General features: G+C 42.1%; 1 protein-coding gene across 1 annotated transcript in view; it reads left to right on the forward strand.

The window, feature by feature from the left end:
* Positions 1-6,032: 6,032 nt before the first annotated feature.
* LOC118965363 overlaps positions 6,033-27,179 on the forward strand; it is a 44,264-nt gene continuing 23,117 nt past the window's right edge. Inside the window, exons 1-2 of the mRNA XM_036984451.1 lie at positions 6,033-6,119; positions 6,231-6,430. Of these exons, the coding sequence (XP_036840346.1) occupies positions 6,033-6,119; positions 6,231-6,430 (287 nt within the window). The remainder of the gene's footprint in view (positions 6,120-6,230; positions 6,431-27,179) is intronic.

Here is a 27,179-nt window from a genome sequence, read left to right on the forward strand (position 1 = left end):
TGCCTGCCTGATTATTCTGCCTGCCTTGACCACGAGCCTGTCTGCCACTCTGTACCTCCTGGACTCTGATCTGGTTTTGACCTTTTGCCTGTCCACGACCATTCTCTTGACTACTCCTTTGGATTAATAAACATTGTAAGACTACAACCATCTGCCTCCTGTGTCTGCATTTGTCTCTTGTGCCTTGATAGTATCTATATCCACAGTAAAATGAGTCCTATATCGACATAACCTGAAAGGCCGCTCAGCAAGGAAGAAGAAGCCACTGCTCCACTGCTCCACTGCTCCACTACTCCACTGCTCCAAAACCGCCAAAAAAAGGCTACTGTTTTCAACTGCACATGGGGAAGATCGTACTTTTGGGAGAAATGTTCTCAAATACCTCAAGTTGCTGCTAATAAACTTTTCTTTCCTTGTCAATAGTGCTTTTTGTCTGTGCTTTTAGCCGTGGCATTTTGTCGAGTGCTCTGTGACAATGCATCAAAGTTATGCAACCAGTTATTGAGTGTAAGGGGGCAATAACTTTTTCACACGAGGATTGGGTGTTGCATAACTTTGATGCATTATTTTATTCATTATATAAGTGAAATAAGTATCAGATGTTTGTGTTTATTTGTTCTCAGGTTCCCTTTATCTAATATTAGGTTTTGGTTGAAGATCTGATAACATTCAGTGTGAAAAATATGTAAAACTAAAGAAAATCAGAAATGGGTCAAATACTTTTTCACGGCACAGTAGCAACACACTGTCATCCAACTGAAACCAAAATAGGCCGTCCACGGGGATAATGTCACTGTTTATAATCTCCCCTAAAGAAAGAAAAGCCCCATGCCCTGCCACGTGCATGTAACTAGCAATATCAAGCAGTGACACTCACTCCGACAGACCCAGCGTGAAACTAGATTATAGCAGCTTTTAATCTGCTCGATTGCTGGGGAGAGAATGTCGCAATCCAGCACACCAATGCAAATTTGGCATGTAATTAAAGCACAGGTAGGGCAATGCTGTGAGGAACATGTGCAGTTAAACAAAGTTCAACAGCGAGCGTTGTTCAAACTTCTTTGCTGTCACACTATATATATAGAGAGATTTTGCAAATTTGGTATGAAATTAAAGAGCAGGTGATGATGTGGGAAACATGTTCAGTTAAAGTCTTATAGTTGAAGATGTTTTCTGTCACACACAGTGTTTACAACACCAGTTTTTTTCTTTTAGCAGTAAAGACTTTTACCAGTGAGATGTTCCAAGGTTGGTTAGTCAAGGTGATGGGTTGAACAAACAGTTAAAAGAAAACACACATCTGTAAAAATTCTGCACAATGTACGGATGTTACCAATTATTTTCTGTTCAATTTAACAGCTCAAACTACAACTGGGTTGTTGAATAAAATAAGCACTCTGGGAGTTATTGTGTGCTGAGTAGTGTGTGTGTGTGTGTTTGCTACTGTGCGTGGGTGGGTACGTGCGTGTCTCAGCCTTCAGATCATTATTAGTCAAGGAGAATGTGTCCACGGAGTTGGAGGAAATGCACGCTGAGAATCTTGTCCAGAACACCCTATGCTGAGTTCCTGCTGAACTCCACCGTGCGCTGACAGGTCATCACCGTCGTCGTCACCATGGCCTGCTACCAGCTGTGTGACATGAATGCCATAAGTGCCAGCTCTCTCATCTCCGAGAATACAGAGAGAGAGTGGGGCACCGGTTAGTCAAGGTAATTGAGGTATTGCGTACATGTAGGTAGTGTTAAAGTGACTATGCATAGATAATAAACAGAGAGTAGCAGCAGCGTGGAAATAGGGGTCTGGGTAGCCCTTTGATTAGAAGCTGTTAAGAAGCCTTTTGGACCTAGACTTGGCACTCCGTTACCGCTTGCTGTACAGTAGCAGAGAGAACAGTCTATGACTAGGGTGGCTGGAGTCATTGACCATTTTTAGGGCCTCCCTCTGACACCGTCTGGTATAGAGGTCCTGGATGGCAGGAAGCTTGGCTCCAGTGATCTACTGGGCCATACACACTACCCTCAGTAGTGCCTTGCGGTCGGAGGCCAAGAAGTTTCCAGGCAGTGATGCAACCAGTCAGGATGCTCTCGATGGTGCAGCTGTAGAACCTTTTGAGGATCTGAGGACCCATGCCAAATCTTTTCAGTCTCCCGAGGGGGAATATATGTTTTGTTGTGCCCTCTTCGCGACTGTCTTAGTGTGTTTGGACCATGATAGTTTGTTAGTGATGTGGACACCAAGGAACAACCTGCTCCACTACAGCCCCATCGATGAGAATGGAGGCGTGCGTTGTCCTCCTTTTCCTGTAGTCCACAATCATCTCCTTTTTCTTGATCATGTTGAGGGAGAGGTTGTTGTCCTGGCACCACACTGCCAGGTCTCTGACCTCCTCCCTATAGTGATCAGACCTACCACTGTTGTGTCATCGGCAAACGTGATGATGGTGTTGGAGTCGTGTCTGGCCATGCAGTCATGAGTGAACAGGGAGTACAGAAGGGGACTGAGCCCGCACCCCTGAGGGGCCCGCATGTTGAGGATCAGCATGGCGGATGTGTTGTTACCTTCCCTTACCACCTGGGGGCAGCCTGTCAGGAAGTCCAGGATCCAGTTGCAGAGGTAGGTGTTTAGTCCCAGGGTCCTTTGGCTTAGTGATTAGCTTTGAGGGCACTATTATGTTGAACGGTGAGCTGTAGTCAATGAATAGCATTCTCACATAGGTGTTCCTTTTGTCCAGGGGGGTTAGGGCAGTGTGGAGTGCAATGGAGATTGGCATTATCTGTGGATCTGTTTTTGCGGTATGCAAATTGGGGTGGGTCTAGGGTTTCTGGGATAATGGTGTTGATGTGATCCATGACCATTCTTTCAAAGCACTTCATGGCTACAGACGTGAGTGCTATGGGTTGGTAGTCATTTAGGCAGGTTACCTTAGTGTTCTTGGTCACAGGGACTATGGTGGTCTGATTGAAACTTGTTGGTATTGCAGACTCAGACCTCCTCCCTATATGCTGTCTCATTGTTGTCGGTGTTCATTAGCAAACTTAATGATGGCGTTGGACTCGTGCTTGTCCACGCAGATATGCGTGAACAGGTAGTACAGGAGGGAACTAAGCATGCATGTTGCGAATCAGCATGGCAGATGTGTTGTTGCCTACCATTAATATGTTGCATGGGCTCACCAGTGTGTGCGATAATAGTGTTTAACATGATTTTTGATTGACTACCTCATCTCTGTACCCCACACATAATTATCTGTAAGGTCCCTCAGTAGAGCAGTGAATTTCAAACATGGATTCAACTGCGAAGACCAAGAAGGTTTTCCAATGACTCACAAAGAAGGGCACCTATTGGTAGATGTGAGAAAAAAAAAGTAGACATTGAATATCCATTTGAGTATGGTTAAGTTATTAATTACACTTTAGATGGTGTGTCAATACACCTAGTCACTACAAAGATATAGGCATACTTCCTAATTTAGTTGCCGGAGAGGAAGGAAACAGCTCAGGGATATCACCATTAGGCCAATGGTGACTTTTAAACAGTTACAGGGTTTAATGTCTGTGATAGGAGAAAACTGAGGATGGATGAAAAACATTGTAGTTTCTCTGTTGTTCTGCCCCTGAACAGGCAGTTAACCCACTGTTCCTAGGCTGTCATTGAAAATAAGAATTCTGACTTGCCTAGTTAAATAGGTAAAACATTTTGTTTTAAATACAAATATTCTATAACATTCATTGTGTTTTCAAAGAACTAAAGTAATACTGCAAACAATGTGGCAAAGCAATTCACTTTTTGTCCTGAAGACAAACTGTTATGTTTTGGGCAAATCCAATACAACACATTACTGAGTATCACTATCCATATTTTTAAGCATAGTGGTGGCTGCATCATGTTATGAGTATGCTTGTAATTGATATGGACTGGTGAGTTTTTCAGGATAAAAAAAGAGATGGAATGGAGCTAAGCACAGGCAAAATCCTAGAGGAAAACCTGTTTCAGTCTGCTTTCCACCAGACACTGGGAGATGAATTCACCTTTCAGCAGGACTATTGCTTACCAAGTTGCTTACCAAGAAGAAAGTGAATGTTCCTGAGTGGCCGAGTTACAATTTTGATTTAAATCGACTTAAAAATCAAGACAGCAAGACAGGAAAAAGGTCTTTCTACAAAGTATTGACTCAGGGGTGTGACTGCTTATGTAAATTTGATGTATCTGTATTTAATGTCACGATTTCCACCGAAGGTGGCTCCTCTCCCTGTTCGGGCGGTGCTCGGCGGTCGTCGTCGCCGGCCTACTAGCTGCCACCGATCCATTTTTTCCTTTTCGTTTGCGTATGTCTGTATTGTTCACACCTGTGTCTTATTAGTTGATTTCGGTGGGTATATTTACCTACGCTGCCTGCTAGTCTTTGTGGGGATTGTTCTCTGTGGTTACGTAATTAGGGGTGCGTGTCTGCACCAAGGGGTTTCTTTTCTCACGGTAGTTGTGCCGTTTGGTATTGAGTTTAGGAGTAGAGGTTTCTCCTCCGTGTGTGGCAACCTCGTTTGGGTGTGTTTCAGTCCCATGTTGTAGTTGAGTTGGGACTGCTCAATAAACTATTTTGCCACTGGGATTTCCTTGCTCTCCTGCTCCTGATTCCTGCACCTCCCTCCGTTAGGAGGCACGTAACATTTCATTTTCAATAAATATATTTTCTGAATTTTTATTCTGCCCCTGAACAAGGCAGTTAGCCCACTGTTCCTAGGCCGTCATTGAAAATAAGAATTTGTTCTTAACTGACTTGCGTAGTTAAATAAAGGTATAATAACATTTTTTTTTAATCTAAAAACATTTGGTCATTATAGGGTATTGTGTGAAGGTGGGTAACAAAACATATTTAATCCATTTTGAATTCAGGCTGTAACACAACAAAATGTGGAATAAGTCAAGAGGTAGGAATACTTTCTGAAGGCAGTGCGTATTCCGCACATTCATTTACCACTCCTCAGATCTATTGCCATACAGTAATGGAACCTTTTCCCTAGGAACTTCCAGCATTATGAATGTGCTACCAGTGGCTTTGCTGGGTGATAGAAATACGACAGAGAATAAATTATATGCTAATGATAGTGTATGAGGGCTCACAATGAAAAGGCTAGATTTGGATCAATCCAAGGACACAGTTGACCAAGAACAAAAAGGACCTTAGTGCTTCATTAAATCACTAATCGACCTTTACACTGTAATTGGCATTAAATTGGCCTTTCTTTCCGGCCCGTTAGACAGACAGGAGATTGGGCTTGCCATTTAAAGGACAGGGATGTATCCTTAGAGATACAATATTTAAGTGTTCTATTTAATTCTGTGGATGTATACTGTGACTCTGGACCTTGTTTAAAAAGCAGCAGCTAGTGTCAAAAGTAATTTTATTTACTTTAAGTTATAAATATGCCATTGCCACCAGTCGCTTTTGTCGGAATGTGGTGAACATAGCCGGAAATAACTGTTCTTCCAAAAAAAGAGGATAGCACCATGCCGAAAAATTTGATTTGGATTTACGTTATTGGGGGTGCTGCTCAGTCCTTTTTGTATGACAAATATTATTTATCCGACAAATGATTGTTTTGTAGGATAAATAATAATTTCCATCCTGCATTTGGGCAAGATTTAAAAACAGAATGGTGCAAATCTGGGTTGATTCCCCTTGCTCCTGACCTTGGCGGTTGGATTGGTATGAATTCCAGTCTTTTTTTAAACTAGGCAAGTCAGTTAAGAAGATATTCTTATTTACAATGACGGCCTACATCGTCTAAACCTGGACGACGCTGGGCCAATTGTGAAACACCCTATGGGACTCCCAATCATGGCCGGTTTAACGAGTGCGCTGAGAGTCGGGAAGCAAGTTCAGGGAGTGTGTTAATAAATAAAGATAACATAATACAAAACAAGAAACCACGAACAACGCACAAACATAATACAGAAACAATGGGGAAGTAACCAAAGGTAATCAAGAAAGTGATTGAGTCCAGGTGAGTCTGACGCGCAGGTGTGCGTAATGATGGTGACAGGTGTGCACCACCACGAGCAGCCTTGTAACCAAGAGCCCGGAGAGGGAGCACACGTGACAGTACCAGCCCCAGCCGCAGTACACCGACGGATCAAGTGCGGACCGGTCACCTCTGCAGAGGAGCAGGAAACCCGTAAATCTGGCTGAGATGCAGGAACATGGTGACCTAGTGTGTATAACTGACGGTAGCCCCTACCCGGCGCGTTCGGCTCCAGCCGCAGGACGCCAACCCAAGGGACGATCCAGGAGCGAACCTGTCGCCGGCTAGGAGGCGTGGACCTGACAGACCGGCTGAGGCAGGGGAGTCTGGCGATCCGGTTGAGGCATGAGAGACTGACGTGCCAGTGGAAGCAGGGAAGCCTGGCGATCCAGCTGAGGCAGGGAAGCCTGTATCGGCTCTGGACACAACGTCATTCCCACCTAACCAAAAAAAAAACACTCCCTGATGCTTCCCTTAGGTGAGGCGTCATTCTTTAACGAGTGCACTGGGAGTTGGGAAGCAAGTTCAGGGAGTGAGTGTTTTAATAAATAAACGTAACATAATACAAACAAGGATGAACGCACAGACATGACACAGAAACAATGATGCCTGGTGAAGCAACCAACGGGAGTGACATACAGTGGGGCAAAAAAGTATTTAGTCAGCCACCAATTGTGCAAGTTCTACCACTTAAAAAGATGAGAGAGGCCTGTAATTTTCATCGTAGGTACACTTCAACTATGACAGACAAAATGAGGAAAAAAAATCCAGAAAATCACATTGTAGGATTTTTAATGAATTTATTTCCAAATTATGGTGGAAAATAAGTATTTCGCCACAAACAGGACTGTTTCGGTTTTCGTTCGTTCACTTTATTGTTTCTTGTATTTCAGTGTTCAGTTGGATTCATTAAATATTACATCATGAACACTTACCACCCTGCAAATTGTTCCTCCGATCCTTATCGCTACTCCGTTACAGTGATTACAGATCCGTTACAGTGATAACATCTGCAAAATACTAAATGTATATGGAACCAATAAAATTTGCTAGCTAGCTGGTTAATGTTAACCTTCCTGAAAACACAACACGGATTTGGCTTGGAAACACGATAACATTTCAAATGAAGGCAAAAAATTAGTAGGAAAAAATTTGTTGTGATTGTGATGTCACAGATTGACTTTCGATGCAGTATAACTTTAGCCAGGTAACTAAGATTGAGGGGGATCACTGTATTTAGCTAGCTAACATTAGCATTGCTAGCTATATTTGACAAACTTTGCTAGTAACAGTAATGACAACATTGCCATCTCACAAAAGTAAATTTGACAACATCATAATATATCAAAGTTGTTTCCTATGAATTATTTGCCTACTTTAGAAATGTAAGCGTATTTCTACGACCCTAAGTTAGTGTACTTTAGAGTAAACTTCACATTAGCCTCTCAGGTGCAACCCATGTCTACGGCACAAACAAATAATTTATGCAGCTATGGTGGTTCTAGCTAATTCATGTTTGACTACAACAGTGTAGTCACTAGTAGCAACAATCTCAAACCAACCTATGGCCATAGCAAAACATGTAACAGTTTGTTGTGTAGTGTAACTCGTCACCGGCCTGAATCTAATCCAATCTGGAGCCTTTCAGTCTACATCTGTCAAGCATAGAATCAGCTTCCAAACGAGATTACGTTATTTCTCGAGCTATAAATAAATGAGGGATGATGACAATCGTTGATCCTGTTTTTCTGTTAGGCAAAGTGCACAGTTTGGTGCCAGACTAATCCCCAAGGTCATGAATGGATACCTACCAGAAGGAGCAAAGGTGGGTCCAGCAATGTGATTGCAATGGTTTAGCGACCTCCACAAATCTTTTCATTCACTGTTGACTTGCTAGACCTGACAAGTACTCGTGACACCTCCTCAGTTGTTTCCAAAGGCTCCCTTGACTCCTGTGAAAAGGACTCACCATCATGAGGCCTCTGATAGTTAGTCATTACTCCTTTAAAAGTTAAGTCACACCTGGCAGGCTGCTGCAACATTCTGTGGCATGTTATGTATTTGTAAGCCATTTTTTTTCTGTTTCTGCGAGTTAACGCTAGTTTGACCGCAAGAGGGAATCTTTGAGAAGCATTTAATAGTCTTCCAGATTGGCATTACCAGAGAATTTAAAACCTTTTTTCTAATACATAATATATGGGATTGATCTTGAAACCTCTCTGGGAGGTCTCTATGGCAAGCCCGTTTTAATAGAAACATGCTTGCAGTTCCTATGGCTTCCACTAGATGTCAACAGTCTTTAAAAATTGGTTGATGTTTTTCCTTTGAGTAATGAAGAAGTAGCCCTTTCTATTTCTAGGTGTATAGCCAAGTGGACTCTTTTGTTTGGGTCGCGTGACCTGGAGCTCGCTCCAATTTCATTTTATCCGCTATTGAACACAGTTTATCCTGTCTTAAATACCTAAAGTTGGATTAGGAAAGTTGCTTGAAATATTTGGACCAAGATTACAGGTTATTTATTAGATATTTTGTAGTCATGTTGGGCGAGTTGGAACCGGTGTTTTTCTGAATCAAATGCGCCAAATAAATTGACATTTTGGGGATATAATGACGGAATTAATTGAACAAAATGACCATTTGTGATGTTTATGGGACATATTGGAGTGCCAACAGAAGAAGATCTTCAAAGGTAAGGCACAAATTATATCGTTATTTCTGAGTTTTGTCTCGCGCCTGGGGTGGTTGAATGGGGGGCTGTCCTCAGATAATAGCATGGTTTGCTTTCGCCGTAAAGCCTTTTTGATATCTGACACAGTGGCTGGATTTTGGTGTATTGCACTTGTGATTGTATGAAAGTCAAATATTTCAAATAATTTCATTTGAATTTGTCGCTCTGCCATTTCCCCGGATGTTGTCAAATCGATCCCGCTAACGGGATTTCATCCAAAATAAGTTAAGACATTTCGCTTCATTTATTTGATTAATATTATGGTGTTTCTATTCCGAGAAAAACTAAAAATGAAACCCTCAGGGATGGAACGGAAAATATGGCGCTGTACAACATGACAGTAGGCTACAGCGTAAGAGGATTGGAGGATTCTAAATGAATATCTAAGGGGCATAACATTTCCACACCCTAATTGTAGTGCACCCGAACTTTCAGTTGAGCGTACTTGCTCTTTTCCTTTCTACTTCTCTACCAGAAGTTGATGCTGTTGCCATGCAACATTTTTCGACTTTGGGTGTGTTCTTATATTCAATCTAGAGCTTAAAAATGTCAGTTTGTAAATTCAGACCGTTTCACTCTCGGAGAGCACACTGGATATTCAGGCCAAGGAGTAGGGTTGATTTGAGCGTTCTGGCCTTACAACGGTAGTCAAGCAGAGTGCTGGTGACTGTAACTGTGCTGCTGGAAATAATTTAATTACATTATTTTGCCAACATTTACTGACACCGGCTATATTCAACGTGTTGAGCGCTCGTAAATTCCTTATTCTGCGCTCTGGTACACTCAGACGAGAGTGCTCTGAAATCGGAATAGATAGCCAGAGCGAATTTACAAAAGCACCTGAATGTCCACTGAAAAGGCGCACATTGACTATACCATTTAGCTAAGCTAAGAATGATGGGAATAATCAAGTCAGTTAACATTGGGTAGTTACAGTTGAAGTCAGAAGTTTACATACACCTTACACATTAACACCAGACAAAATGCCGATAGGCACCATATCTGTATCGGCTGGGAATGACAATGAAAGATGAAAGTGCACATTGTTATATTAGCAGAATGTAAAGGGTTGTTTATTCTACATGGACCTGTTACTACATTTTCAAATTTTGAAAGTTATCAAAAAACTTTGTTTAGAATATTTAAATAAAGTCAGCAATTGCGTACTCATATTGCTGTGTACTCTACTGACCTATTCAAAACGAAGAGACCACTGCAAAATGATCTGTTTCTCTGGTTTGACTATTTATAGGTATGTGTTTTGGGTAAAATGAACATTTTGTTTTATTAAGCACCCCCACCACATTTCACAGTGGTTGCGAGAAGTGGAGAGGCCTACAAGCCACAGTGTCTCATACACACATTGAAATTTGGTGGAGGATCCGTGATGATCTGGGGGTGCTTCAGCAAGGCTGGAATTGGGCAGATTTGTCTTTGTGAAGTACGCATGAATCAAGCCACGTACAAGGTTACTCTGAGGTATGTTTTTTCCAGCAGGACAATGCTCCATGCCACACAGCCAGGTCAATCAAGGTGTGGATGGAGGACCACCAGCCCAATCTCCAGACATTTTTTATTTTTAATTTCACCTTTATTTAACCAGGTAGGCTAGTTGAGAACAAGTTCTCATTTTCAACTGCGACCAGGCCAAGATAAAGCATAGCAGTGTGAACAGACAACACAGAGGGACACATGGAGTAAACAATTAACAAGTCAATAACACAGAACATTTTTTGAGTCTATGTACATTGTGTGCAAAAGGCATGAGGGGGTAGGCGAATAATTACAATTTTGCAGATTAACACTGGAGTGATAAATGATCAGATGGTCATGTAGAGATATTGGTGTGCAAAAGAGCAGAAAAGTAAATAAATAAAAACAGTATGGGGATGAGGTAGGTAAAATTGGGTGGGCTATTTACCGATAGACTATGTACAGCTGCAGCGATCGGTTAGCTGCTCAAATAGCAGATGTTTGAAATTGGTGAGGGAGATAAAAGACTCCAACTTCAGCGATTTTTGCAATTCGTTCCAGTCACAGGCAGCAGAGAACTGGAACGAAAGGCGGCCAAATGAGGAGTTGGCTTTAGGGATGATCAGTGAGATACACCTGCTGGAGCGCGTGCTACGGGTGGGTGTTGCCATCGTGACCAGTGAACTGAGATAAGGCGGAGTTTTACCTAGCATGGACTTGTAGATGACCTGGAGCCAGTGGGTCTGGCGACGAATATGTAGCGAGGGCCAGCCGACTAGAGCATACAGGTCGCAGTGGTGGGTGGTATAAGGTGCTTTAGGTGCATGAACCCCATTGAAAACCTCTGGAATGTGATCAAGAGGAAGATGGATGGTCACAAAGCCATCAAACAAAGCCAAGCTGCTTGAATTTTTGCGCCAGGAGTGGTATCAAGTCACCCAACATCAATGTGAAAGACGGAGAGCATGCCAAGATGCATGAAAGCTGGGATTGAAAATCAGGGTTATTCCACCAAATATTGATTTCTGAACTCTTCCTAAGTTAAAACATTAGTATTGTGTTGTTTAAAAATTAATATGAACTTATTTTCTTTGCATTATTCGACGTCTGACAACACTGAATCTTTTTTGTTTTATTTTGACCAGTTTGGAATTTGGGAGAAATGTTGTCAGTAGTTTAAAGAATAAAACAAAATGTTCATTTTATCCAAACACATACCTATAAATAGTAAAACTGATCATTTAATGTTTCCCAGAGCTGTATATATAGATCTCTTGTGACATATATTGCATTATTTTATGGCTGGTTATGACACCTACACAAGAGTTTCAAAACCTAAAAAACCTACCACACAAGTCAAAACATTCCATTACACCATAACTTACTTGTCAACAGTCTGTTTGTGTTATATAAAATGTTCTGAATAATTGCGCACACATGGACGCCAGACAAGCACCTACCACGATGGTCTGTTTCTGATGACTGGGATGAATGCAGGAGCAGATTTCAGGAGCAGGACACCCTATTTTTGACTGATGACTGATATCAGGGCATGTACGTGATAGGCCTATCTGACTTATATGATTATGACGGTCATAAAGGGTATTTTCTACAAGTTATTTAAAATATGATGAAAACAACAACTACAAAGGGAAAAAACACATTTGAATAAATGTGGGTTTTGACATTATATGTGGGTTTTGACACTATGCAATATATGTCACAACAGGTGTAAATGGGTCATGACAGTGTTATGGCCCTATTATGATAGGTTATGAAATTATAACATGGTTCTGACGGTGTCAAGTAAAGTGTTACGCTATTTCACAAGTAGTTATGTGTAAAGTTTTCTCCCCCACAAAAATAATTTACTTTGGGATAATACAGTAGATACAAATCTAATTATATTTTCCTCCATAGGGGATAAGTATTTGGTACATCTGGTTGATACATTGGATACGAATAAAAATGAAAACGCTGGGTTTATGTAAATCTCTCTTGGTATACATCTCATTGCTCGTCCATGAAATAAAAAAAACACTTGACTTTATCTCCATTCTGCCGTGTGATGAATAGTTGTGGCAAGGAGGTACACAACATGATGCAGCATTAAACACTCACAAAGAGATTTGTAAATGGTTTCTGTCTTTCTATCATAGTGGAAGAGATAGCGAATGACGGTAACAACTGTATGTTGTTTTCCTAGTCATGATGATCATAAAATATGCCAGTTGTTAGTAGCTAAACTAATATGTTAGCTAGTTCCATATGTCATCCAATCAGCATGAAGCTCACCCCCTTCATTATTTACTCTTCAAAGTGTCAGCTTTTAAGGACCGTTTCTAAATTCAAATCCAAATCAAATGTTATTTGTCACATGCTTCGTAAACAATAGGTGTAGACTAACAGTGAAATGCTTACCTACAGGCCCATCCTAACAATGCAAAGAGAAAGAAAACAGAGAAATAATAGAAAAGTAAAACATGTAATAAGAAATACACAATGAGTAACGATAACTTGGCTTTATACACAGGTACAAGTACCGAGTCGATGTGCAGGAGTACGAGGTAATTGAGGTAGATACTCTAGGCTCTGTAGCCACTTCTAGCTCGCTAGCAATACAGTGAAAAAAGTTTGAAGCTTCTGTGTTGTGTAAGAGGTCCACTGCAAAAAAGCTTTAAGGAGAAGAAAATAATTGACAGCTGAGTGTGTTTTTCTTATGCAAAAATAACACTGGGAACCCTTTCATCTTGGCCTGTCACTCCACTGCGAGGTTTGTGAAGCATCAGCCACTCTCTTTTAATAGGAGATCAACACATTGTTCGTTTTAATAATATTTTTTCAAGTTTAAATTTTAATTCCACACTCATACATGAAAATGTCCATCTCCGTGTACTCCAGTAGATTGGGTTAAGATTTAGTTCTCAAGCCTCGCTTATTTCATTATTTATACTGTATATCCTACTGTGTATGTGACAAATAAAATTATTTGATTTGAGTGAGAGGATAGAGGAACCAACTCATTATTTACTGTACTCTCTAAGAGAGCAGTAACTGGACTTGGCGTGGAAGTTGATGTGTCTTCACACGCTCCATGCCCACTTCTGCATCGCTGCTTTGATGTACTGAGTTTTAGAAAACCCCCGCTGACTTTTTTGCTTCTAATTGTACTTGCAGGGTGTGTTTGTGTGTGTGTGTGTGTTTGTGTCTTATCCACTGATTTATTTATATCCTGATGCCACTGTCATATCCCAGCAGATCTGCACAGGCCAGAAGGCCACAACAGCGAGTCATTGTCACTGTTAAATAAGGCTGGAATACAGTCTTAAAGGGGCAATCTGCAGTTAGTACATCCATTTTCAGACTTGTGAATTAATTATATGTACCCCTTGATTCTTGAAGAATAGAACTTATAATTGACTCATGAGCTCAGTTCAACTGTCGTACCCCATCAGAACTCAAAATATAAGTGTTTGCATCCAAAGTTCTGTCCTTGAATTTGAGAGGTTTGAATTTTGAGAGGGGTTCTTTAGCCCCATCCCTCAGCTTTTTACCAGAACAGGGGTGGGGAGAACGCTTTGTTATTGTTTTGATTGTTGATTGTCGTTTAATTAAAAAAAATGTTTTTTAACTAAGCAAGTCAGTTAAGAACAAATTCTAATTTACAATGACGGCCTATCCTGTCCAAATCCTAACCCCAACAACGCTGGGCCAATTGTGCGTCGCATTATGGGACTCCCAATCACAGCCGGTTGTGATACAGCCTGGAATCGAACCAGGGTCTGTAGTGACACCTCTAGCACTGAGATGCAATGCCGCTGCGCCACTGTTTTTCCTGTGTTTTGTATCAGCTGATGAAACTAACAGTGATAAAGTGTGAAAACATGTTGTCAGTGTTATTTCCTGACAGTTGCTGGTTGAAAATATAATCTACACAGGACTTTCTAATCAATAGGTTGGTTTTCATGGGTTGGAGTTTCGGCTTTCCATGGTGACATCTCCACGCTGTAAATTGATTAATGGACCCATAGCAAAGAGAGTTCCAAGCTCATAACCTATAGCCTATAACAGCTAGTTTACATTCTCCCTAGACTAAAGGATGATAAATTTGAATTTATTCAAACGTCAATTTCCATTAATACACAGCTAAGCATAATTAACACCCCTAGTTACAGAAGAAAATCTTGTCTAGGTTGCTGTTGTTGCAACTATATTGGACATTCATTAAATTTAAAGCATAAAGTTGAGGGTTTTCATTGTTAACTGCATTTCTCACACACACACACACACAGATGTACGGACAGATCCATTGTCATGCAGTGTGCCATTGTCTTTTTGCTGTTTGTCTCTGTTGTTAGGGAAACACCTGATGATTAACATGTCAGAGCGGTGATTTCACGTAGAGTGTGCGCTGGCACATCACATAAGGGTTAATATCGCTCCACATGGCCTCCAGAGCCTGAAAAGCAAAACATTGCTCAGATATGTGTTAATAATAACTGACCGTCTATGAGGGCCTGGGCAGTTTGAATGTATACTGGTTTATTTTTAAAACCATTCTGCTAGGACTAGAAGGTTATGCCAGTTGACGCTGAGAGAAAACTGATCAGGTCAATGAAGCTGTTATGTATTTAAATGTACTGTGCATGTCTTCCAAAGGATTTGTTATTGGGAAATGCCGATATGGCAAAGTGGTAAAGAGATTAAATTATTAGAGGCCAGTAATTCTGTGTCCTCACATTCCTCTAGTGTAGATGACTATTGCCCTGAAGTGTCTAAAATCAGACAGTGGGCCTTAGAGACGGTGTCAGCCCCCCTTTTCCACACAAGCACACACGTCCCCTTGAATGTCCAAAGGCCCATGTCTGAGTGCTGTGACACAACCATCAGTGGTGTGCGCACACACACACAATTTGGGGAGCTGGACAACGGTGGCCCTCTCCCGGCAGGTGTCTCCGGGGGAGTTGGGGTATGCAAGAAACACATTTCCATTACACTCTTGTACAAATGTGTAACAGGACAAATATAATCACCCCCAAATGATTAATTAGCATCACACACAAAGACTGAAAGGAATTGTATAATATATGTACATTACATTTCTACCTGTGATTACAAAAGTACAATGATTCATGTTTTGCTTCAGCTTGAGATTAAGAATCAGTGGTAGACTTTGTAAGTGCATGAAGAGGTCAACTGTACAAAGTCATATGCCTGTTTTGTTGAAACTATACTTTCAGTTTCTGTTGATGCTATGTTCCAGTCTTACTTCTGCTAGCACATGATAGCAATAGGAGGAAGAAGTATTGGGAAACTAACTGCAAATAGCAATAAGCTGAACTCTGCCTAGCAGAGACATCTTTGTATTAGCAACTATTAATCATGAGTTTATATATATTAAAGTTAAGGGACATCACCCTGGGTGGGGTGATCCTCAGTAGGGGATAAAAAGGGAAAACACCATCTGTTGTACTGAGTGTGTCACTTGCAAATGACTGTAAGTGTATACTCCGGGTTGCAATCCGGCTTGCAATCCTTATTAAACAAACTAACCTCTGATCAAAGAAGTTTCCTGTGGTCTCTTGTATAAACATAGGGCAGAATTCCCTTACAATCCTTGATGACGAGGATGGGATAGATAACGGCAGTCTTCAACTGATTCCAGAGAGACGAGAGGTCGAACGTGCACGGGGGTCACAAGTGACCCAGGGAATTTTCACTCCACATAGAGGTTGGAGCAGATGAAACCCGCCTGAAATCACTGGAGCAAGGGAGACTGTCTACTCTATCCCAAACAAACTTTGATCATGGGTTAATGAGCTTAGTTTTAAGAAAATAGAATTGTTCGAGCCCAATTCTAAGAACTAGTCGAGCCTAGTAAAACAGAATTAGTCTAGCCTAATTCTGAGCCTCTTGAAGAAGAACATTTATAAAAGATGGTGTCATTAATGTTAAATTGAAAACTTATTGGGAGATAGTGGTTTGAAAGTGTAAAAGGGGCTGTTATAGTACTCATCAGACATATACTGGGAAAGTGATAAAAGTGCATTTGGGAGAAGATATACTTTGCAGTTCTTTCCCTTTTGGGGGCAAAAGAGCTCGGGATTATTATTACAACGATCAGGCTTAATTAAGATCAGGTTTTTCTTTCCATTTGTGAGCATATGTAAAAATATTGCTTGTTTGTACTGTAACTTGTTATACTGATCAATATTGTTTTTCTGTATTTTACAGAGGAAAATGGAAAACAAAAAAAGAAAACCGGTGGTTCCTGAGGACACCGGACCGAACCATGATGAGACTATAGGGAGAGTGGGCAACATGTGAGATCCCACTGTGGCACAAGGAAGGACATTGAGCATGAAGAAAGTGGAAGAAATACGACGGAGACTTGAGAACTATAAAAGACCAAATTAAAAGGGAAAGCCAGGAGTGAACTGGGGGTTATTTAGAAAATGGGAAGTGCACGGAGTTGTGTGTATGAACTGTGCGGGATGGGAGTACAAAGAGCCAGATGAGGTCTGGGAACACATACATCTTGCCGAAAGACAACTCTCAGACATAAAAGAAAAGGAGAAGACAAAGAAAGACACCAAACTACAGATGGCCCAGCTGGTTTTCTAATCCCCACATCCACAACCATATGCAACCAGAGGGCCGCCAAGAGGAAAAGGAGCAGGTCACCCGCGGAGTGGTGATAGAGAACAAGCCCGGGGAAGAGGCCATGGAAGAGGAAACTCAAAGACTTTCATCTGCTATACCAACAACCTGGCCACACTTCCCGCTTCTGTCCCCAGAAAGGCTCCTTTGTATTCAGCCAACCTGGTCATTCTCAGAGAGATTGCCCAAACGCTCAGGGCAACCCAGAACCAACAGATCGTGGACCCTGGCTGACTGCCCCTCCTCCACACACAGCGGTGCACAACCCAGGGTTCTGACGAGACGAAGGAGAAGAGGAAGTTGAGACAAAGACAGAAGATAGTGCTAATCTAGTGCCACAGTTGGTGAAACTGTTTTCCTCTTCTCATCAGTCGCCCATGGTGCAAGTTCAGATAGAAGGTAAGTTGATTGAATTTCTATGCGATACGGGGGCAAAAATATCGGTTTTTAATGCAAAATCATACCCAGACCCTCTGTCTGAAGCTACTGTTATTTTGGTTGGGGCATCGGGAGTGCCCATGACTGACCACATAACTAAACCACTCATGACGAAGTTGGGAGACATGCCTTTACCGCACACTTTCCTGGCATCTCCACATTGTCCTAAATATTTGTTGGCCAGAGACCTACTATGCAAATTTGGGATTGAGGTTCACTGTGATACTAGTGGAGTGAACATTTCTACTCCTCTGAGTTGTGAACAATTGGTACAGGTCCATTTTGATTCTTTAGACTCTGACAACTTAGTTGACGGGAGATGACCAAAGATATTGTGAATTTGGTTAAACATTGGTGGGTAACTGGGGGGAAGTAAAAGAACCCGATGATTTGCATTGTACCGCATATTATTCAAAACACTGCTGAGATGAGGGGTTTGAAATAGACGGGGGTATTGATAAGCCTGATGATTTACAACTCCTTAATATGTATGTAGAGTACATAAAGATTTTGTGGGGATTACTGTGACACTTAGTGCGACTCAGAAAGGGTTTTTCAGAGGAAATGGGGCTGTTCCGCATTTATCTGTAGCTAAAATTGACACTAGAATGGAAGGACTTAGGACTAGCTTTAGCCGCTGTTGAGCAGGATGATGATTGGGTAATGGATCATGATGGGAACAGAGTGTCGCCATCATTACAAATTGTTGTCATGACGTTGCCCTCTTTGGGTATGGCAAGCCCCATCCCTCTCTCCCTGCCTCCCCCTTGCCTCCTTCAACTAGGCTGCTGTCTTCAGAGAGAGGTCGTAAATTCCTGAGAAGACCCTGCCACATGGCCACATAGTATAAGAGGCAGAGTAAATTTTCAATGAGCACAAAGGAATTTCTTCCACCTCACAGAACTTGAGGTACGAACAAATTTCATGTTCTGGAGAAAGTATAAAAGATCGGCGAAGAAGCCAGCTAAGAAATGGCCCGTTTGTTACAACTTGGGGAAGCTCATGGGAGACGGTGTGGCCACGTTACCATAACGCTGTTTATATAATAGCCTCAGATATGAGGTTTACATCTAATTGTTGTATAAGATGAATGAGTGTGTATGATACTGTTTGTAAAATTACTGTTTAATGAAGGAAAATACAATTCCCGTTTGATTTGAACTAAATCAGAGGACTGCCCCTGAGCCCAGTTAGGGTCAGGCCTCCTGGGACAGCCCCTTTTCTGCAATTCCGAATAAAACCCAACTTTGAGAAATTATCACCAGACCATGTTTTTCTCCATTAGCAGAGGACAAAGGTTGTAGACCATTGCTGAATCTTTTTAAAAAATCTTTTAAAAAATGTTATATTAGGAAATTATAACCTTGTAATCTGAATATTTTTCCTTGGTGCCCCGACTTCCTAGTTAATCAATCAATCAATCAATCAAATTTATTTTATATAGCCCTTCGTACATCAGCTGATATCTCAAAGTGCTGTACAGAAACCCAGCTTAAAACCCCAAACAGCAAGCAATGCAGGTGAAGAAGCACGGTGGCTAGGAAAAACTCCCTAGAAAGGCCAAAACCTAGGAAGAAACCTAGAGAGGAACCAGGCTATGTGGGGTGGCCAGTCCTCTTCTGGCTGTGCCGGGTGGAGATTATAACAAAACATGGTCAAGATGTTCAAATGTTCATAAATGACCAGCATGGTCGAATAATAATAAGGCAGAATAGTTGAAACTGGAGCAGCAGCACAGTCAGGTGGACTGGGGACAGCAAGGAGTCATCATGTCAGGTATTCCTGGGGCATGGTCCTAGGGCTCAGGTCCTCCGAGAGAGAGAAAGAAAGATAGAATTAGAGAGAGCATATGTGGGATGGCCAGTCCTCTTCTGGCTGTGCCGGGTGGAGATTATAACAGAACATGGCCAAGATGTTCAAATGTTCATAAATGATCAGCATGGTCGAATAATAATAAGGCAGAACAGTTGAAACTGGAGCAGCAGCACAGCCAGGTGGACTGGGGACAGCAAGGAGTCATCATGTCAGGTAGTCCTGGGGCATGGTCCTAGGGCTCAGGTCCTCCGAGAGAGAGAAAGAGAGAAGGAGAGAATTAGAGAACGCACACTTAGATTCACACAGGACACCGAATAGGACAGGAGAAGTACTCCAGATATAACAAACTGACCCTAGCCCCCCGACACATAAACTACTGCAGCATAAATACTGGAGGCTGAGACAGGAGGGGTCAGGAGACACTGTGGCCCACTCCGAGGACACCCCCGGACAGGGCCAAACAGGAAGGATATAACCCCACCCACTTTGCCAAAGCACAGCCCCCACACCACTAGAGGGATATCTTCAACCACCAACTTACCATCCTGAGACAAGGCTGAGTATAGCCCACAAAGACCTCCGCCACGGCACAACTTAAGGGGGGGGGGGGGGGCGCCAACCCAGACAGGATGACCACATCAGTGACTCAACCCACTCAGGTGACGCACCTCCTCCAGGGACGGCATGAGAGAGCCCCAGTAAAGCCAGTGACTCAGCCCCTGTAATAGGGTTAGAGGCAGAGAATCCCAGTGGAAAGAGGGGAACCGGCCAGGCAGAGACAGCAAGGGTGGTTCGTTGCTCCAGAGCCTTTCCGTTCACCCTCCCACTCCTGGGCCAGACTACACTCAATCATATGACCCACTGAAGAGATGAGTCTTCAGTAGAGACTTAAAGGTTGAGACCGAGTTTGCGTCTCTGACATGGGTAGGCAGACCGTTCCATAAAAATGGAGCTCTATAGGAGAAAGCCCTGCCTCCAGCTGTTTGCTTAAAAATTCTAGGGACAATTAGGAGGCCTGCGTCTTGTGACCGTAGCGTACGTGTAGGTATGTACGGCAGGACCAAATCAGAGAGATAGATAGGAGCAAGCCCATGTAATGCTTTGTAGGTTAGCAGTAAAACCTTGAAATCAGCCCTTGCTTTGACAGGAAGCCAGTGTAGAGAGGCTAGCACTGGAGTAATATGATCAAATTTTTTGGTTCTAGTCAGGATTCTAGCAGCCGTATTTAGCACTAACTGAAGTTTATTTAGTGCTTTATCCGGGTAGCCGGAAAGTAGAGCATTGCAGTAGTCTAACCTGGAAGTGACAAAAGCATGGATTAATTTTTCTGCATCATTTTTGGACAGAAAGTTCCTGATTTTTGCAATGTTACGTAGATGGAAAAAAGCTGTCCTTGAAATGGTCTTGATATGTTCTTCAAAAGAGAGATCAGGGTCCAGAGTAACGCCGAGGTCCTTCACAGTTTTATTTGAGACGACTGTACAACCATTAAGATTAATTGTCAGATTCAACAGAAGATCTCTTTGTTTCTTGGGACCTAGAACAAGCATCTCTGTTTTGTCCGAGTTTAAAAGTAGAAAGTTTGCAGCCATCCACTTCCTTATGTCTGAAACACATTCTTCTAGCAAGGGCAATTTTGGGGCTTCACCATGTTTAATTGAAATGTACAGCTGTGTGTCATCTGCATAGCAGTGAAAGTTAACATTATGTTTTCGAATAACATCCCCAAGAGGTAAAATATATAGTGAAAACAATAGTGGTCCTAAAACGGAACCTTGAGGAACACCGAAATTTACAGTTGATTTGTCAGAGGACAGACCATTCACAGAGACAAACTGATATCTTTCCGACAGATAAGATCTAAACCAGGCCAGAACTTGTCCGTGTAGACCAATTTGGGTTTCCAATCTCTCCAAAAGAATGTGGTGATCGATGGTATCAAAAGCAGCACTAAGGTCTAGGAGCACGAGGACAGATGCAGAGCCTCGGTCCGATGCCATTAAAATGTCATTTACCACCTTCACAAGTGCCGTCTCAGTGCTATGATGGGGTCTAAAACCAGACTGAAGCATTTCGTATACATTGTTTGTCTTCAGGAAGGCAGTGAGTTGTTGCGCAACAGCCTTTTCTAAAATTTTTGAGAGGAATGGAAGATTCGATATAGGCCGATAGTTTTTTATATTTTCTGGGTCAAGGTTTGGCTTTTTCAAGAGAGGCTTTATTACTGCCACTTTTAGTGAGTTTGGTACACATCCGGTGGATAGAGAGCCGTTTATTATGTTCAACATAGTAGGGCCAAGCACAGGAAGCAGCTCTTTCAGTAGTTTAGTTGGAATAGGGTCCAGTATGCAGCTTGAAGGTTTAGAGGCCATGATTATTTTCATCATTGTGTCAAGAGATAAAGTACTAAAACACTTGAGTGTCTCTCTTGATCCTAGGTCCTGGCAGAGTTGTGCAGACTCAGGACAACTGAGCTTTGAAGGAATACGCAGATTTAAGGAAGAGTCCGTAATTTGCTTTCTAATAATCATAATCTTTTCCTCAAAGAAGTTCATGAATTTATCACTGCTAAAGTGAAAGTCATCCTCTCTTGGGGAATGCTGCTTTTTAGTTAGCTTTGTGACAGTATCAAAAAGGAATTTCGGATTGTTCTTATTTTCCTCAATTAAGTTAGAAAAATAGGATGATCGAGCAGCAGTAAGGGCTCTTCGGTACTGCACAGTACTGTCTTTCCAAGCTAGTCGGAAGACTTCCAGTTTGGTGTGGCGCCATTTCCGTTCCAATTTTCTGGAAGCTTGCTTCAGAGCTCGGGTATTTTCTGTGTACCAGGGAGCTAGTTTCTTATGAGAAATGTTTTTAGTTTTTAGGGGTGCAACTGCATCTAGGGTATTGCGCAAGGTTAAGTTGAGTTCCTCAGTTAGGTGGTTAACTGATTTTTGTCCTCTGGCGTCCTTGGGTAGGCAGAAGGAGTCTGGAAGGACATCAAGGAATCTTTGTGTTGTCTGTGAATTTATAGCACGACTTTTGATGATCCTTGGTTGGGGTCTGAGCAGATTATTTGTTGCAATTGCAAACGTAATAAAATGGTGGTCCGATAGTCCAGGATTATGAGGAAAAACATTAAGATCCACAACATTTATTCCATGGGACAAAACTAGGTCCAGCGTATGACTGTGACAGTGAGTGGGTCCAGAGACATGTTGGACAAAACCCACTGAGTCGATGATGGCTCCGAAAGCCTTTTGGAGTGGGTCTGTGGACTTTTCCATGTGAATATTAAAGTCACCAAAGATTACAATATTATCCGCTATGACTACAAGGTCCGATAGGAATTCAGGGAACTCAGTGAGGAACGCTGTATATGGCCCAGGAGGCCTGTAAACAGTAGCTATAAAAAGTGATTGAGTAGGCTGCATAGATTTCATGACTAGAAGCTCAAAAGACGAAAACGTCATTTTTTTTTTTGTAAATTGAAATTTGCTATCGTAAATGTTAGCAACACCTCCGCCTTTGCGGGATGCACGGGGGATATGGTCACTAGTGTAGCCAGGAGGTGAGGCCTCATTTAACACAGTAAATTCATCAGGCTTAAGCCATGTTTCAGTCAGGCCAATCACATCAAGATTATGATCAGTGATTAGTTCATTGACTATAATTGCCTTTGAAGTAAGGGATCTAACATTAAGTAGCCCTATTTTGAGATGTGAGGTATCATGATCTCTTTCAATAATGACAGGAATGGAGGTGGTCTTTATCCTAGTGAGATTGCTAAGGCGAACACCGCCATGTTTAGTTTTGCCCAACCTAGGTCGAGGCACAGACACGGTCTCAATGGTGATAGCTGAGCTGACTACACTGACTGTGCTAGTGGCAGACTCCACTATGCTGGCAGGCTGGCTAACAGCCTGCTGCCTGGCCTGCACCCTATTTCATTGTGGAGCTAGAGGAGTTAGAGCCCTGTCTATGTTGGTAGATAAAATGAGAGCACCCCTCCAGCTAGGATGGAGTCCGTCACTCCTCAGCAGGTCAGGCTTGGTCCTGTTTGTGGGCGAGTCCCAGAAAGAGGGCCAATTATCTACAAATTCTATCTTTTGGGAGGGGCAGAAAACAGTTTTCAACCAGCGATTGAGTTGTGAGACTCTGCTGTAGAGCTCATCACTCCCCCTAACTGGGAGGGGGCCAGAGACAATTACTCGATGCCGACACATCTTTCTAGCTGATTTACACGCAGAAGCTATGTTGCGCTTGGTGATCTCTGACTGTTTCATCCTAACATCGTTGGTGCCGACGTGGATAACAAGTTAATTACAGTTACATGATTAATCAGTTGATCGCGTAATACTAATTACAGAGAATCTTTGATAAAAAACTATGTCTTCAATTTAATGATAGTAAAGACACAATATTGTTGAAATAACGTGTTTATTTGATGTAACCCCTGTAGTGAGAACCGCAACTCCAATAGAGCCAGTATTGGAAACAGAGGACGTTTTTTCTCTTAGATACTGATGAGCACTTACTATCACAAGTGCCAGATTGTCTGTGGGCAGTTGATAAGTATGACATTGGTAAAATGAAGGGGGCGGTTCTTCTTGTGGTTGCACCAAAGACTACTTTTAGACCATTGCGAGCACAGTATCCCTTGAGCAAACAAGCCCAAGAGGGTATTGCTCCAGTACATGCGGCTTTGGTTAAGAGGGGAGCAATTGTTCCATGTCCTGATGCACCCAGTAACCCACCCATTCTTCCTGTAAGAAAAGGGAATGGAGATTGGAGATCTGAACAAGACCTGCGGGGTGGTAATCCCCCAAGGTTTTGTTTTGCTACCCGCCTCATTTTCGAGCAGCTTTATCTGAAGATTTAGAGGGTTTTGTGATGCCCCAGGGTATCACTCTGATTCGGTATGTGGATGATCTGTTGCTCTGCTCTCCATCGAAGGCTGCATGTGAGGTTGTTATTGTCGCGTTATTGAACTTCCTGGCTGAAAATGGTCACACGGTGTCTAAATCAACATTTTGGTGTGTTAGACAATCCGTAAAGTATTTGGGTCACAATGTCACTCCTGAAGGGAGAAAATTGGGTACTGAGAGAGTGGAGCCTGTATTGGCCAGTGCCTAAACCTCTTACCAAAGAACACATTATGTTATTACTGGGCATGGCTGGCTACTGCAGAGCCTGGATGCCTGACTATGCTGAAACAGTCGCTCCCCTTCAAGCGTCACCAAATGACCGCACAGGATCCTGTTATTTGGAGTCAGGATGCAGAATCAGTCATAGTTGCTCTAAACCAAAGGATGACTATTTAACCATGTCTGGGTTTGCCATACCATTCCAAACTTTTTAATTTGATTGTGGGTGAGAAAGGGGAAGCAAAATGAATTAATGAATGAAATGAACCTGTCCTTGGTGCAATGCTTGCCTCTGGCTCTGAAGTACATGAGAGGAAGGACCTCTGACGGGACTGGCCCCACATGAGGTACTTATAGGTCGACCTATGAGAATGACTAACACTCCTTTTCCGGAGAACAGAATAACGATGATATTGGTAAGCACTTAACAGGGTTTTGAAGACTATATTCCCTCAGGTAAAGGCGCCCTACCTGTCCCGAAGGAGGGACCTCTGCATGACGTGCAACCAGGTAACTGGGTGGTGATAAAGGACCTGAAAAGGAAGAACGGGCACCAACCACGGTGGAACGGACCATTCCAGGTGTTGCTGGTGACATCCACCGCTCTCAAAGTAGCTGAAAGAGGAACCTGGACACACGCATCTCACTGCAGGAAGATCGCCAACCCAACATAAACTTGAAGTGGGTTACACTGACCTTGCTGGTAGTTTTAACTTTCAGAATAGAATAGAATAGAATAGAATAAAAGAATAAAGGTTTCATAGACTCTGTTAAAGTACCTGATGAATTACACAGTGTCTGTGTGATACGGGGCAGCTTTGTTCCAAAGGGGAAGGGGGAGACTGTTGGGTAACGGTCAATCTATTCCAGATGAAAATAAGTCCTGGGGAAGCTCATCAGATCTAAAAAAGCACAACAAACTCTGACTTTAGTGTTGTCTGACATACAGGAAATACGAATGAAAATGCCATCAACATTGTTGGAAGGATATATGACTATGGTTGAGTGCCATGCTGTTCAGCGACAATGGACCTCTAATGAACTCTTTACAGATATGAGAGAAATATTGCTTTAATAATGCTGTGTTTTATGATTAAACTCCAACCCCGGTCAACAGCCCCCCCCCCCCCCCACCCCCGCAGCTACACGCCCAAGCCTCCCCAGCTTCTCCTTCACCCAAATCCAGACAGCAGATGTTCTGAAAGAGCTGAAAAACCTGGACCCGTACAAATCAGCTGGGCTAGACAATCTGGACCCTCTCTTTCTAAAACTATCCACCGACATTGCAACCCCTATTTACCAGTCTGTTCAACCTCTTTTTCGTACCGTCCGAGATCCCTACAGATTGGAAATCTGCCACGGTCATCCCCCTCTTCAAAGGGGGTGAAGCCCTAGACTTTATTTTTTCTATTGTGTCATTGACTTGTTTATTGTGTTATTGGCTTGTTTATTGTTTACTCCATGTGTAACTCTGTTGTTGTCTGTGTCACTGATTTGCTTTATCTTGGCCAGGTCGCAGTTGTAAATGAGAACTTGTTCTCAACTAGCCTACCTGGTTAAATAAAGGTGAAATATTTTTTTTTATAGTTAATTACATGAGTTACCATTATCAGGAGCATTAGACAAAGGTCCACAGTTCTGCTCTACTTTCTTGCCCTTTGTGCTGTTGTCTGTGCCCAATAATGTTTGTACCATGTTTTGTGCTGTTACTATGTTATGTTGTAACCATGTTGTGTTGCTTCCTTGCTATGTTGTTGTCTTAGGTCTCTCTTTATGTAGTGTTGTGTTGTCTCTCTTGTCGTGATGTGTGTTTTGTCCTATATTTATATGTTATTTTTTTATTTTAATCCCAGCCTCCGTCCCCGCAGGAGGTCTTTTGCCTTTCGGTAAAATAAGAATTTGTTCTTAACTGACTTGCCTAGTTAAATAAAAGTTTTAAAAAAACAACAAAAAAAACACCATGTTTCATTGTCCATGTCCATTTAGGGGACGTTGCAAGTGGTGCGATGCCCTTTGGATTTCACATGCTGATCCTACCATACCCAGACATGATCATCATATGGAATCATTTAATTGTGCCATGTGCCAAAGAGGTGATTGTTGTATTTGTGCTACATTCCCTTGTGAACCAAAACAATTGATTGTAATGTTTGTGTTGGAGATTTTACCTCCAAAGGGGGGAGTGAAAGGAATTTTATAATATCTGTACATTACAATTCTACCTGTGATTACAAAAGTACAATGATTAATATATTGCTTCAGTTTGAGATTAAGAATCAGTGGTAGACTTTGAAAGTGTATGAAGAGGTCAAAGTCATATGCCTGTTTGTTGAAACTATACTTTCAGTTCTTGTTGATACTATGTACCAGTCTTACTTCTGCTAGCACATGATAGCAATATGAGGAAGAAGTATTGGGAAACTAACTGCAAATAGCAATAAGCTGAACTCTGCCTAGCAGAAACATCTTTGTATTAGCAACTATTAATTATGAGCTATATGGTATTAAAGTTAAGGGACATCACCCTGGGTGGGGTGATCCTCAGTAGGGGATAAAAAGGGAAAACACCATCTTTTGTTCCCGAGTGTGTCACTTGCAATTTACTGTAAGTGTATACTCCGGGTTGCAATCCGGCTTGCAATCCTTATTAAACAAACTAACCTCTGATCAAAGAAGTTTCCTGTGGTCTCTTGTATAAACATAGGGCAGAATTGAATATGAACAGAAGTGTGAATATCCTCATGCTACTACAATATGGACTGGGATCACTAAGCCACTGCTGGTGCAGGACCAACACACTGCTGTTCTACAAACCACACACACACACACGCAAGAATACATACAAAATCTGCTTTTTAACAAATATACGTCCGCTCACACATTAAATATATGTACACATACAAAGACACACCACC

Source organism: Oncorhynchus mykiss, chromosome 7 (genome assembly GCF_013265735.2).
Source record: "Oncorhynchus mykiss isolate Arlee chromosome 7, USDA_OmykA_1.1, whole genome shotgun sequence".
NCBI lineage: Eukaryota > Metazoa > Chordata > Actinopteri > Salmoniformes > Salmonidae > Oncorhynchus > Oncorhynchus mykiss.